We start from the raw sequence: 14,928 nt of genomic DNA, 5'->3' as shown, positions 1-14,928 counted from the left end.
TATCATATGTACTTCGGTACATTAATATATATATATATATATATATATATGATTCATGTTATTGTTATGTGAGTGCAATAGCCTACCTCATAAATTGTGAGATGTGCGCAGACGCGAAAGTATTGATTTTTTCCGGGAAACGAATGTCGACGTCCTTGATATAATCTAGAGAGTAAGATAAAAATTAATCTTGATATAACCTTGAAATTGATTTAGACATTGAAAAATGAGATGACAAATTGAATTTATTTGAATATTATTTACAATTAACGCTAATTATTATAGTAACAGAACATAACCTTCTGCGACAGTATTGGATTTCCAGCCTGCGTGACGTTTTGCTAGTTGTCTTTCGATTGCATATCCGAGAATAATCGAAAACCTGAACTTTAATGAATAGGTGTACTTTAATGACATGCATTAAAGGACTGCTACCAGGTGTATAATTACTACATTTCGGCATGGTCGAGCATAAAATATCTTCCAGTTTGTTCAATGTAGGAGTCATTACAACTATTGCACGTTATTTTTTTTTTTTTTTACAATTCATTTTATATTTTCAGATATGCCTAGTAATATAATAGAATAAGTATATATATAAATTTCAATCATAAGACACATCTATTTGCAAATGCTTATTTGCTATATGAATTTGGAATATATTAACGTTTTCGCCTTATTGGGCATCATCAGATATAATAAAATATGTAATCTGAACCTTGATCAAATTGAGCAAATAACAAATGAGCAATGTATTATACATGGTGTTGGATCTTCATGAGCTTTATGTATAAAACTATAAATAAAATTGGAGGATAATTAATTTCAATGTGATGTAAACTTTTAAAATTGAAATTGAAATTGATTGTGTATACATATAACTCATGTTACAGTATAAATACAAACAAACATCAAGACATATACACATAAATCATCGTTACATATACAGTTCCTGATAAATTTTGATTACACGCAGCAATCATCAATGATAATTATCAGTATGTTATTAAAATCAGATAGAATATTTTAGATCTAAATGATCAATAACAACCACTATTTGCATCAATGTCAGATAACATTCAGATCACAAGGGAACGTATACTACACGATTGAAATTCTACATGTATAATTACAACCAATCGACAACATAAGATCCATCAGTCATAACACAACATCAATATTGTATAGTACCTTAAGACATTTCACATTTCATTCTTCGAACAATGTGAATTTTAATTAATTCTTTTTTAAGCTAATATATTCATTTTATTCATTTTATTCATAATTTATTTTAACATTACTGATAATTCGTATAATTCTAATTGATTAATTCGTATTTATACTGTAACATGAGTTATATGTATACACAATCAATTTCAATTTCAATTTTAAAAGTTTGCATCACATTGAAATTAATTATCCTCCAATTTTATTTATAGTTTTATACATAAAGCTCATGAAGATCCAACACTATGCTTAATACATTGCTCATTTGTTATTTGCTCAATTTGATCAAGGTTCAGATTACATATTTTATTATATCTGATGATGCCCAATAAGGCGAAAACGTTAATATATTCCATATTCATATAGCAAATAAACATTTGCAAATAGATGTGTCTTATGATTGAAATTTATATATACTTATTCTATTATATTGCACGTTAGTCTGTACACTCGTGTCAGGATGTATTTGTACTGGAAGTTGCAGATCTTCAAAATGATTCAGCATTAAAAGACAAGTTCTTAGGATCGTCGCTTGTTGATTTCTATTCCATGTACGTTTTTTCCAAAAAAAAAATCTGAAGTATGTAAAAATATTGTAAATTATTAATGCTGTCTATTTTGGTAGCACTTATTTGTGCGAACAGCTGTTCTGCCGAATGAAGCATGTGAAATCGACAATAAGAACAAGAATCACAGATACACACTTTTGCGAATCGCAACAAGCGACATAAAACTGGACATAAATCAGTGCAGCAAAAACAACAAATATTTTCCTACATATTCAATTGATTTCAGGGAAACAGGTTAGGGAAAATTAATAAAACAGATTTCAGTTAATGTAAATAAAGTATTCTGTTATTAAAATATAAGAAAAATATTTATAAACTTTCTTTTTGTTCGTAAAAGAGTAAAAAATAACAGTGATGGTAACATTGTCAACTAGAATCGTACGTCACTTAAACATTCTGATCAACGGAATGTCAGCAGATGTACCATTATTTTATCATGAACACACCTTATCGTTGTGTAAATTCGTATACATTCCACTTTGCAGCCATATTTAACTTGAAGTTTAACAAATGAAACATATTTTATTCTCTCAAGGAAAGTACTCACTCATTCATTCGGACACACTCATTCCAGTACTCTGTTCAGTCTGCCTTTATGCGAGGCTGGCAACATTTGTTTTGTAATTACTTTTTAAAGAAATCGAAGAGAAATGAATCGTCGGGAAAACGAACCCTCGTTGACCTTCCCTCGGCAATAACTGGAGGCTCCACAGAGTTGCTGTCTTCCTCACCGTCAGCCCCTAGCGACTGCAACAAGAAGCATCATCAATTAATTTTTTTATCAGGATTTGAGTACTAGTGTCTCACATACGACAAGGTGCATAGAGCCCATCTTAAAGAATGGACTGACTCTCCCTTAAGGGGTTAGGTACAGCTTACAGCAGTAAAATTTTGGAAATATTCAACATTTCTTTCCTCCATTACTGTATCTTGTACAATAATGAAAATTAGTATGTGTAAAACACTTTCCTTCTCCTATATGAAAAAAAAATATTTTTACGATTTAAAAAAAGATTAACATTTTTTTAAATTCAGTTCACTGTCCAGTGACGAAGCGTTTCCCTCATAACTCAAAAAGTATCCAACATTCTGTGATGAAATTTTTTGTGTGTATTTATGCATATCATATCTACAATATGATACAAAATCACTTCTCTACCTTTGATAGATTGTCTGATAAAAAATAAATTCATTTTAAAAAATGGTCAAATATCAGTATTTTCTTCTAACACAAAAAAAAATATATTACGAGTATTTATTAAGGAATGTAATTGAAATAGCATGATATTGTAAACATGAGTTTCAGCAATACAATAAATTTATTTTATTGGGTTATTTTAGGACGCTGTATCAACATCTAGGTTATTTAGCGTCTGAATGAAATAAAGGTGATAATGCCAGTGAAATGAGTCCGGGGTCCAGCACCGAAAGTGACCCAGAATTTTCTCGCATTGGGTTGAGGGAAAACCCCAGAAAAAAACCTCAACCAGGTAACTTGCCCCGACCGTGATTCTAACCCGGGCCACCTGGTTTCGCGGCCAGACGCACTGACCTACTCCACAGGTGTGTACGCAATACAATAAAAGAGAGAGAACATGAAAAAGTTACAAATTTATGAGTCATGAGGGAAACGCTTCATCACTGCACAGTGAACTGCCACCATTTTGAATTTTGAAAATATATATATATATATATATATATATATATATATATATATATATACACACACACACACACATTTTTTTTTTATATTTGTTTCATATAGCAGGACAGTGTTTTACACCTACCAATTTTCATTATTGTACAAGATACAGTAATGGAGGATAAAAAATGTTGAATATTTCCAAAAATTTTACTGCTGTAAGCTGTAACTAACCCCTTAAGCATTTTATCTCTATCAGAAATTCGATTTTTTCATTCAGGTAACTTCAATCTTACACCCTGAACAGGTAACCTGACTCGTCCAGAAAGCATTGATGGTTACATAATTTGAATAATTAAATATTTCCTCCTATATTCAACCTCCCACTATGACAAATTACACTTTAGTAACATTTTAAAGATCGTTTCATTATTTTTATTATATTAATTTGGTTTTATTATTGCACATCGATAAAATTAATATTTCATCAACAAACAAAATGAATTAAAGATTGATAGATTGTAGTTAAATCAGCTGAATAATTATACATATTTTTATTAATGTGATATAATTTCTATCATGTTTTTCTCTTCATCCCAAGTATCGCGGGTTTGACTCCGATCGAAGATGACGATTTCTCATATGAGAAATCGAAAATTGATATCCAATATCATAGGCTATTAGTCTTGTCGGATATGAAATTATCACTTCCAAGTGCAGATGATTCTGTCGGTTAACTCCCAGGACTTCTATTGGTATGTAAGGGTAGGAACGATTTCCAAATATCCTAGCGATGTCTCTCCTTATTACTGAACTCTTCTAGTCATTACCTTCGTCTATTAGCCTATCATGTCACAATTAATTCCTTTTTACAGGTACATCACATCAGAAACAAAATTGAATAAGAGAAAGTTGGGCAATAAGGGTATCTAAGCTTTAAGTCAGCGTTGTCAGACACAGCCTAAACGGAGCGGAGCGCTCCACTATAACTCGTTGCGAGCTCCGGAGCTTCCACAGACATAAGCAAGTTCACGCTCCGATTGGACGTCTCTAGCACTACAACCGGTTCCGGAGCTTACAACTCTGACACTACTGCTTTAAGTAATTATACTGAAGGCTTAAGTGACTTCAGAAAAATAATATTTTGTAGTAGCATATGAGAATATTCAGCCAATCTACAGATAAATTTGAAATTGTATTACAGATAGCACTTTTCTTGTGTTCGTCTCACATTATTCCATCCTTCCAAATTCTAAACTGGCTCCGGCTTAACGGACGTAGAAATTACATGCAAATAAAGGCCACAAATATGTACAACTAATAAAAATTAATAAACTATATTCAATACTTATTCTCCATCAAACTACAGCCTATATAAGAGAATTGTTTTCCTGTACAGTATATCTAACAAACTTTTTTTCTTTCTAGAAACTTATTAAATGCCAAATAAGCTTATTAAACGTACTTTAAGATAACGAATTGTAAAAATTAGTTATTTTTGTACCGATAGAGTTAAGGAAAGAATGTGTAATGTTTAGTTTATTATTATTATTATTATTATTATTATTATTATTAATAATATAACACATTACTTATTAGTAATTTTTAGATGAGAGTGGTTCGTTCTTCTCCCTTATATTTTTCATAAACATTCGAATGATAGGACGAATAATATCGTTGTAGGTTGAAATTCCTTCTGTTATTCAGAACTTTACCACAAACCAAACACGTGGGCACTCCCGACTTTTCAGCAAATAGAAATGACTCTTCCCATAATAACAAATTCAATGGCGTGGATGGCCTATCGGATATCCCTTCTTGTAACATTTCTGTTCCGCCACTGCTACTGCGGAGAATGAACTATATCCGTGCGCATGCACAGACATCGCTACACAACAGGCTAGGCGCTGCACGTAACTAGCGCCAAGGTCAGTTGAGGACGCCTGGTGTAGGCTATAGGAAGACTGAGGAAGATGGAACAAATAACACTTTAGGTTGTACATTTATCAGTACATAAATTCGTGTCGTGTCATATTCGAAGTACACAAGGTGTCATTGCTCGATAATGTTTCACGTATGTTTGAAGGTCTTCAAGTATCAGGCTAAGCTGTCACTGACCCAGATTTTCAGGGTGTTTCCTGCTGGTCTTATTTTTAACTTCTCCTTTAGCTTTTTCAACTCAGTTCCCAACCCACGATATTTGGCGAGATGAGTTCCAAGATTTGTCATGTGATTACCTGACATTGAAGACATTCTAACTAGGTAATCAACCTAAGCAGGATTCCAATTTCTACCCGAGCGCAGCCTTGAATCTAGGGGCCGACTCTGTACTGTCTGAGGTAGGCCAGTGGCCTCACATTCCCTTATCTGTTTCTCTCCTAAAGGATCATCAACAGCAAAACCCTGATTGACCACTCTTATGCAGGGTCATTATTATATGAGACATTGCTGATAAGTACAGAGCGTTCTTTATGCACAGAGTCCCCTCAAGCCTGAGATTTTTCGTGAAAAAATTATTCATAGTGACACTTGTGGCGGACAAGATCGTAGTTGGCATTTTTCTCGGGGTTCTCCCGTTTTCCCACGTTAGGCATCAACATCATTCTGCCGACCTTCATCGCATTGTATTCCCTATTGCCGGCTGGGAATGCAGGAATGTGGCTGGTCTAGGGACGAGTGAGCTTGCATGCTTCGAAACCTGGATACTCGGCGAACCTTAGTGTAGTTAGCTGGTATAGTTCTGGGAATCCGCCTTGCTGAAGGAGAAGCGCAATAGATCTACTGAAATGGATCGCAATGCCCCTCCACCACTAGTAAATTATGTTTTGGAAGGAGAATACTCAGGCCTGGGCGTTATTAGCTCAATTGAGTTATTGCAGAACACCCCTTATCTCCTCACTCCATCTTCCCTGGCTGAGACAGTTATGTTTTGGTGCCATACTAGCGGACAGGAAGGTCAGTGACGGATTGTATCAGGTTTTACGAACTTTCAGCTCTCGCTGGTAGCCTAAAATCCACCACTGATACATAGGGTCTTACTCTGCTTTGTTTATAAGGCGGTGTAAGCAAAAAAGAATATAGGCCACAAGTCAATGACAAATTCCAGTCTCCTAGTCTGGCAGTATTCAATTTTGTTTATGACGTGAGGTACCTTTAAAAAGGAATTAATTGTCCCCGATGAAAGTTTCGGATCCTGGACAAATCTGTCACTCGATCACTATGCCGAAAGAGAGGCGAGAATACAATGACAAATTCCAGCATCCTAGTCTGGCAGTATTCAATTTTGTTTATGACGTGAGGCAAGAGAGGCGACAAAACAATGACAAATTCCAGCCTCCTAGTCTGGCAGTATTCAATTTTGTTTATAATATGAGGTACCTGTAAAAAGGAATTAATTGTCCCCGATGAAAATTTAGGATCCTGGACAAATCTGTCACTCGATCACTATGCCGAAAGAGAGGCGAGAATACAATGACAAATTCCAGCCTCCTAGTTTGGCAGTATTCAATTTTGTTTAAAATGTGAGGTACCTGTAAAAAGGAATTAATTGTCCCCGATGAAAGTTTAGGATCCTGGACAAATCTGTCATTCGATCACTATGCCGAAAGAGAGGCGAGAATACAATGACAAATTCCAGCCTCCTAGTTTGGCAGTATTCAATTTTGTTTAAAATGTGAGGTACCTGTAAAAAGGAATTAATTGTCCCCGATGAAAGTTTAGGATCCTGGACAAATCTGTCATTCGATCACTATGCCGAAAGAGAGGCGAGAATACAATGACAAATTCCAGCCTCCTAGTTTGGCAGTACTCAATTTTGTTTAAAATGTGAGGTACCTGTAAAAAGGAATTAATTGTCCCCGATGAAAATTTAGGATCCTGGACAAATCTGTCACTCGATCACTATGCCGAAAGAGAGGCGAGAATACAATGACAAATTCCAGCTTCCTAGTTTGACAGTATTCAATTTTGTTTAAAATGTGAGGTACCTGTAAAAAGGAATTAATTGTCCCCGATGAAAGTTTAGGATCCTGGACAAATCTGTCACTCGATTACTATGCCGAAAGAGAGGCGAGAATACAATGACAAATTCCAGCCTCCTAGTCTGGCAGTATTCAATTTTGTTTATGACGTGAGGTAAGAGAGGCGACAAAACAATGACAAATTCCAGCCTCCTAGTCTGGCAGTATTCAATTTTGTTTATAATGTGAGGTACCTGTAAAAAGGAATTAATTGTCCCCGATGAAAATTTAGGATCCTGGACAAATCTGTCACTCTATCACTATGCCGAAAGAGAGGCGACAAAACAATGACAAATTTCCTTCCACTTCCCCATTATGCCCAGGGCTTATGAATGACCTTGGAAAAATAAACTGTGAGAAATATAAGCTGATAGGGTGAAGAGTACACAGAGCGAAGAAGCAGATAAACTGTCTCTAGATAGTAAAGTAAATTTCCTTAACGAAGAGCTCGAAGAATGCTTCAGACTTTCCAAGAGGCTCGACGATGTGTGTCGTGAAGATCGCAGGAGACCTTGGCCGAGAGACTCATGTCGGGTCGGTGGCGCGGAAAATTATAACTTACGTGGGGAATGCGAGCAAGATACAAAGAGATATGCCATGTAAACATCATATAAGGTATATGCGTGCATCTATAGGGTGTGTACGAGAAACTCGCGCATTGCAGAATGAATGTAGTCTATAAAAACAAGATTGACTGTTGTATAAGTACTTTTATCTATTTATTTATTTATTTATTTATTTATTTATTTATTTATTTATTTATTTATTTATTTATTTATTTATTTTGTTATTTTACGACGCTGTATCAACATCTAGGTTATTTAGAGTCTGAATGAAATGAAGGTGATAATGCCGGTAAAATGAGTCCGCAGTCCAGCACCGAAAGTTACCCAGCATTTGCTCGTATTGGGTTGAGGGAAAACCTCGGAAAAAACCTCAACTAGGTAACCTGCCCCGACCGGGATTCGAACCCGGGTCACCTGGTTTCGCGGCCAGACGCGCTGACCGTTACTCCACAGGTGTAGACTATAAGTACTAATCAACCATAAACTACTGTGCTTTCTCTTAAATAGACTGCCGGTTAAGTGTCGAGTTCTTTAAAAGGGACCGATATTCGATCCCAAACAAAGCCAGGTCATTTGGAGGTTTTTCTCGGGGTTCTTCCGTTTCTCAATATACAGGCTGTCCCAAAAGTCTCCATACATAGGGAAGATCAGTTCAAAATAGAAATGTCACATAATGTGCTCAAATTACGGTTTTCAAGAGTCAGACACAGGTCGGTGAATGTGCTCCAATCTGTTCCGATGTAAAAGCTGCAACTTGTCCGTCGTCAAATGACAGGCATCGACGATAAAGGCTTGTAGCTGAAGGGTGTTGGGGAAAATCAAGAAATGTCAATTTTTAACGATTTTTTAATATACAGGTCATTCTTGCAGAACTGGGCGACAATTGTTGCGTTGCGTCACTCATCGGAATACGTCACTGACCCCTTTCTTCCATCCCCGCGTCATTGACTTGGTAGGGGAGGGGATTTGTATTCAGTGTCTGTCTTATGTGATTGCATACGGGCCACAGATACGTCATTCAACGCCAGTGGACTGCGGACGGGGAACCAACGCTTTCCCCATGCTTTCCACCTCTCTCTCGCCAGTTCTGCATCCCTGCTATAGGTGGCAACAGGGACTACAGAACTCATCAGGGCAAGGGATATGGAGCACTGTAAGATAATTGTGAAACGTAGTACATACGAGTATAGCCCATGGTTTAGCGAACTGGAACCGAGCTACGACATTAATAAAACAGAAGTACAATTCAGTCATGGAAAATTACACGCAACTTGTTACAAAGTTATTTGAGAACTAATGAATGTATTACATAGTTTAAATAAATATATTGTTCTTATTATCTTATTTTATTAGCTTATATACCGGAAGACGAGTGTACCCCTAGGTCCGAGACTTGATGGTTTATTGGAGGAATCATATTTTTAACCGTTTTTATGTTTTCCTGTGGCGAATGCCTTGTCCGAGGAAGGAGTTTTGTGTCTACCGTCCTGGAAGCCACTTCGGAGATGGACTGAGCATGGAGGCAGTATGCTGTGTATGCGTGCTTCGTATTTATTTATTTATTTATTTATTTATTTATTTATTTATTTATTTATTTATTTATTTATTTATTTATTTATTTGTTTGTTTGTTTGTTTGTTTGTTTGTTTTGTTTATTTGTTTGTTTGTTCTGGTTTAGTTAAGGCCATCAGGCCTTCTCTTCCACACCACCAAAAATACAAATACTAATCCATGCGGAGAAGGCAGAGTTGCTGACGTTTGTCAAAAGAGAGAGAGAGAGTATTCCTAGCTGACGCAGAAATTGGGTTATGTCTGGTTTGTAACAGGCGTTTGAGGTTTGATGTTGATCAGGTTAATAGGTCTTGGGGACCACACTCGTTCACCATTTTGTGTGTATGTTTTATATGGTTAGCCATTTTGTGACTTTATTTCTGATGTATGATTACGTTTGATATCTGATTTGCCTTGATGGACATGTATGTGTGTCGTATGTGTGGCGAGTTATTGTAGATAGTTTGTGTCTTTTTCTACATAATCTGCATTGACAGTGGACTTGTATTTTGAAGTTATTTTGTGGAGCTGATTCTCCTCTCATTTTTTTCAGTTAATATTTAACTTGTGTGGTTATTGTTTGCATAGTGAGTCACTTTTTATGTATACTGAACGAAAGTGAGTTATTTTATTTCCCGTTTTCTCTCTCTGTGGCTTTGTGCCTTAGCGAAGTTAGTTTTTCAGATTTATATTTTTATGTCAGTTTTACTTTTTACCCCTGCATGGGTCTGGCAGTTTTAGGGTGGAAGAAACTTCCGTTTTATCCCGTGATTGAGATGTTTATTGTGATATAACTTACGTATGTGCGTGTGGGTACATTTAAGTGTTTGGTTTATATTCATTTATTTTTATTTTCATTATTTATATCATTTATTTTATTGTTATATTAATAAATTGTTACTTGTTTATTAACCTACTATCCAATAAGGTGATCCTTGCCATTATACAAGGTTTATGAATCTTTATTGGGGAAAGGGACAATACGAGACTGAGGGTTCGATCCCGGCCCAGGCCCATGGAACACTTAAATGCGGTAGGCTCATGTCAGTAGATTTACTGGTATGTAAAAGAACTCCTGCGGGACAAAATTCCGACACACCGGCGACGCTGATATAAATTCTGCAGTTGCGAGCGTCATTAAATGAACCATAATTTTTTTGTCTTCTATACCAGTTTTTTTAACTGACTTAATTAAGGAAGTTTAAACCTGTTTCTTTATGATAAAAGAGAAAGTACTTACCACTTGTGGTAATTCCGGTTGACCAGCCTCGTCCCGCCATTTAGAGAGGTCTAGTCGGGGAAGCACACGGCTCTTGCACGAAATTCGAGGGTTTCTGTTAAAAAGAGAATGGTAAGATTAGCTCACTAGCGAAGAGTCGATCCTTCCAGCCGTGGTTCAGTCATTTGACGCCTTCTCGTACAAGAATACGAGTGTCTATTCCCGTAAGATTCTGTGCAATTACCGCTGAGCATTGCTGAATTTAGGAACTGACTTCTTCAATAGTATTGCTCCTTCTACAATTCTAACTGCAGTAGTATTTCGCCGAGTTAGCTCTTCCTCCAAATTAGCCGACCCGGGTTCGATTCCCGGCGGGGTCAGAGATTTTCGTGTAAAATTTCTATGTCGAAACTAGAGGTGGCTGTGGACAACTTCTAATCACTAAAATGTGCAGTAATTTGCCTGGGTTAAATCCCAAATCTCTCCGCAGTGCATATGAAGAGAAGGCATATGTCACTATTGATAGTAGAGATGTACAAAATTAACTGCCGCTCTCGCTCGCTTTGTTCATTGCATTTGTCTTTCGAGTCTCGTCTCGTCATTTTCGTGCGCTTCGAGTCTCGCTCATCATTCTCGAAACAGCATTTGGTCGGCGTGGAAAGATTTCGTAACTTTGAATAACATACATCATTGAAATTAATAACATTATAAATGTTTAAATGAGACAAAAAGACAAAACAGTATCTTAGTTATCAAAATGTTCTGGTTCTATTATATTATATTCCCTATGGTTATATAAATAGAAAGAAAAAAAACAATTGTCAAATAAATTTGCATTTCTAAGAAACATAAAATATAACGTTATTATCTTTTTATTTGAGATTGCACACTTGAACTTAAATGTATGAAAAGAGAATTCCTAGTCTTTTAGTAAGAGCCTAGTAATTAAATAAAGACTGGGGAACGGATTATTATACACTGAAAGGTAGAAATGTTTCAAATAGGCTACTTGATTATTTATTTTATACATACATAACAGTTGCCAAAGTAAATAAAAGTTCAGTCAAGTATAAACAACTCTGACGATTCAAGGCTGCTTGACTTCGGGACTTCGGAAGTCATCAATATCGAGTCTCGGAAGACTCACAACCAGTCCTTACGTCAAGGACGCGACGTAATGCAACATTGTCGTGCGGGTTTTCGGCTTTGCGGGCGCTGTTAGTCCGCTTTCTCGATCGTTGTTCATCTCTAGTTGATAGTGATTCGTCCGTCGCACGGGACGTTAAGCCTAGCGGCTTTCTTGGTGCTATTCGACAGGAATAGGCTGCTTGCTGGTAGCGGGTTTTTCCTTTTCCTTTCCTCATCTTCATCATCCTCACCCATTCCCTACACTATACTTACACGAACACTTACACTTCCTTATTGACCCGTTTTACTTATCATCAGGAGGTTACATTTGTTGTTTAATATATGTTTTTAACAACCTTGACATTTCGGATATTTTACATCCGAGTATTTTATAAAATTGTATTGTTTTTATAAATGCGCTATGCAATTTATCTCTTGTGGCCTTAATGTTATTATTTTATTGTTTGTTTCGAATACTACCTAGGGTCTGAGAACTGCTCACTTTTATGATTATTCTACACTACAATTATTCACAGTTTTATTCTACTCGCACTGTCCTTTATTACTGTATTGGCTTGTTAGCACAAAACTGAGAATAAATGAAAAAAAAATGCAAGAGGGTTGGAAGAAGTAACGGTACAGGAAGTCAGTAACCTGCCCGGGTCCTTGACAATAAGCACAGAATAGTGACATGGTTAGAGAAGCTTCACCCCCAACGCCTGACAAAGAATAGCGAAAGTCTTCCAGATCTTTGCTTGATGTCATGCTTCGTACAGTATTATCGCAAAATTAAAAATGGTTTGAAAGAATTTAGCAACAGTTACGCTTAAAATTATCCGTTTTAGTCGGTTTTTTTTTACCTAAATGGTGCCCAAAAATGATTCCGTTTTCGCGTTAGGCAGTTTTCCGTTTTAAAGTATTATTTTACATAGAAAATCATTCCGTTCCCAAATTTATTTTTCGTTTGTGCAGGTTTACTTTTTATAGAGGGTACATTTTAGCAAGGTTTTACTGTATAAAAATAGTTTTTTATGCACTACTGCTAACCCTGCATCACAATTTTCTCTAACAATTTTTTCTAATGTCAAGAATTATGTTTTAACACGAAATGGCATTCACTTTCCAAGTATTGCGTCACATACTAGGCAACGAGGGCGTAATAGGATGTATAGCCTTCCCGATTACTCTCAGAATTAGCATAATCAGTACTTGATTATTTAAGATAGCGTCTTTTAATTACAGCACAAAATGTATGATAAAATAATGTATGCTATTTCAGACAGCTTTGTTTATTAACAATGACATGTACTCACGTTTGAAAGTCTGGCAGCACCATGGCGTACACCTGCAGCGTCTCGAGATTGTCGCTAGCGTCGCATAGCAGCCGTGATAGGCGTACCTGCTTGATGGTGCGTAGTTGCTCTGAAAAGTAAGATACACCAGTTCAATAAATGTGATTTAAACATTGCATTTTGTTTGCAGAACATTGTTAAAAATCCATTGACGGTAAAATTTACAATTTATTTAAAATCGGCTGTCGCTAAGAAATCAAAAGAAAGATAACAATGGCAAAGAAAAAAGCTTTTGATAGAAAAGGGAGCATCTTGTGCGGACTTCCAGAAAAAGAACCGAGGAAGAGACTAGTGAAGTGTTCTGTGTGGAATGTGGCATTGTATGGGACAGAAACATGGACATTACGACGAAATGAAGAGAAACTATTAGAAGCATTTGAATGTGAAGAAGAATGGAGTATGTGAAATGGACAGACAGAATAAGAAATGAAACTAGAATTTTGGGATGTCTATCTCATTTAAACTACATCGAATCTGATAATACATTCGAATGAATTAAAGATATAAATAAATAGATTTCCTTAGTTCCCATTATACAAGTAAAGTGAAATAAGAAAATCACACAGAAACAGTATGAGGGAATCAGTAAATGTAACTCTATGACTTGAGAGAAAATTGGGTTTGCAAAAATCTTAAAGGTGCATGTAAATCGTCTCCGGGATGATTGAATATATTTTATTTGAGATCCAATCTGTTTGTCTGATCATTTCACTCAGGATATTTCATTTCATTGAAGAATTGAAAGCTTAAAATGTGAGCTTTTCTCTAGTCTCGGATCGAATGTATACCATTTCCTATACCGCATTGAACTATAAGGTTCCAAGACGTTAAGTCCATTGAAACCATGTCCATATGACTTATGTCCTCTAATATTTTTGTCCACTTTCATTTATGTCCACATTTTATGTGCGTCCATTTTTTGGGTCCATGACAGTTATGTCCACTTTTATTTATATCCAATTTTATTTAAGTCTACTTTCATTTATGTTCACTTTAATTTATGTCCACTTTTATTTAAGTCCACTGTCATTTATGTCCACTTTTATTTAATACTGCATGAGCAGTATTCTTTGCTTCCTGTTTCAGTGTTCATCGAAACTATGGAAACGGCTACCCTGTTTCCTAGAGTAGGCTACATTGAGCCACAACCATGGATGAAGCAAAATTGATCCAGTCTAAAAAAGGAAAACCTTTGCTATTGTATAAAAGTTTTTGTTATCATTCATACAGCAGTAATGGGCAAAAGAGATAGTGGAGATGTGAAAAGAGAGGTGTGCAATGCAAGGTGTTGCACAAACAGGAATGACACAGGCCTACAAATATTCAAAGAAGGTAATCATACGCATATCTCAAACCCGGCCGACAATCGCGTTAAGGAAATAGTCGCTCGAGTGAAATGCAGGGTTGCAAGTCACCCAAACGAACCACCTCAAGGTATTGTTATTCAAGAACTATCTGAAATAGAAGATGAAGAGGCGTTGATGTTACTGTCCGATAGAATGGCAATGGTACGGATGGTGAATAGGAAACAGAATGTTGAACGTCCACCCTTCAACCAAAGAAACACATCGTCACACATCACGCGTCGGTCTGGAATTTCATGGAATTTATCAAGAAAGACCAAAGGAATAATGAAATTATAATAATCCAATTGC

General features: G+C 36.1%; 1 protein-coding gene across 2 annotated transcripts in view; it reads right to left on the bottom strand.

Annotated features, from left to right (window-relative positions):
- Positions 1–2,272: 2,272 nt before the first annotated feature.
- The window catches only part of LOC138716443 (peroxidase-like), a 118,263-nt gene continuing 105,607 nt past the window's right edge, over positions 2,273–14,928 (bottom strand). For both annotated transcript variants that reach the window (XM_069849540.1, XM_069849541.1), the window contains exons 14-16: positions 13,235–13,343; positions 10,815–10,908; positions 2,273–2,543 (exon numbers count right to left, since the gene is read on the bottom strand). In XM_069849540.1, the coding sequence (XP_069705641.1) occupies positions 2,421–2,543; positions 10,815–10,908; positions 13,235–13,343 (326 nt within the window). In that variant the 3' untranslated portion in view covers positions 2,273–2,420. The remainder of the gene's footprint in view (positions 2,544–10,814; positions 10,909–13,234; positions 13,344–14,928) is intronic.

The sequence above is a fragment of the Periplaneta americana genome, chromosome 16 (assembly GCF_040183065.1).
Source record: "Periplaneta americana isolate PAMFEO1 chromosome 16, P.americana_PAMFEO1_priV1, whole genome shotgun sequence".
NCBI classification, from domain to species: domain Eukaryota; kingdom Metazoa; phylum Arthropoda; class Insecta; order Blattodea; family Blattidae; genus Periplaneta; species Periplaneta americana.
This window is presented reverse-complemented; position numbering and strand designations above follow the sequence as displayed.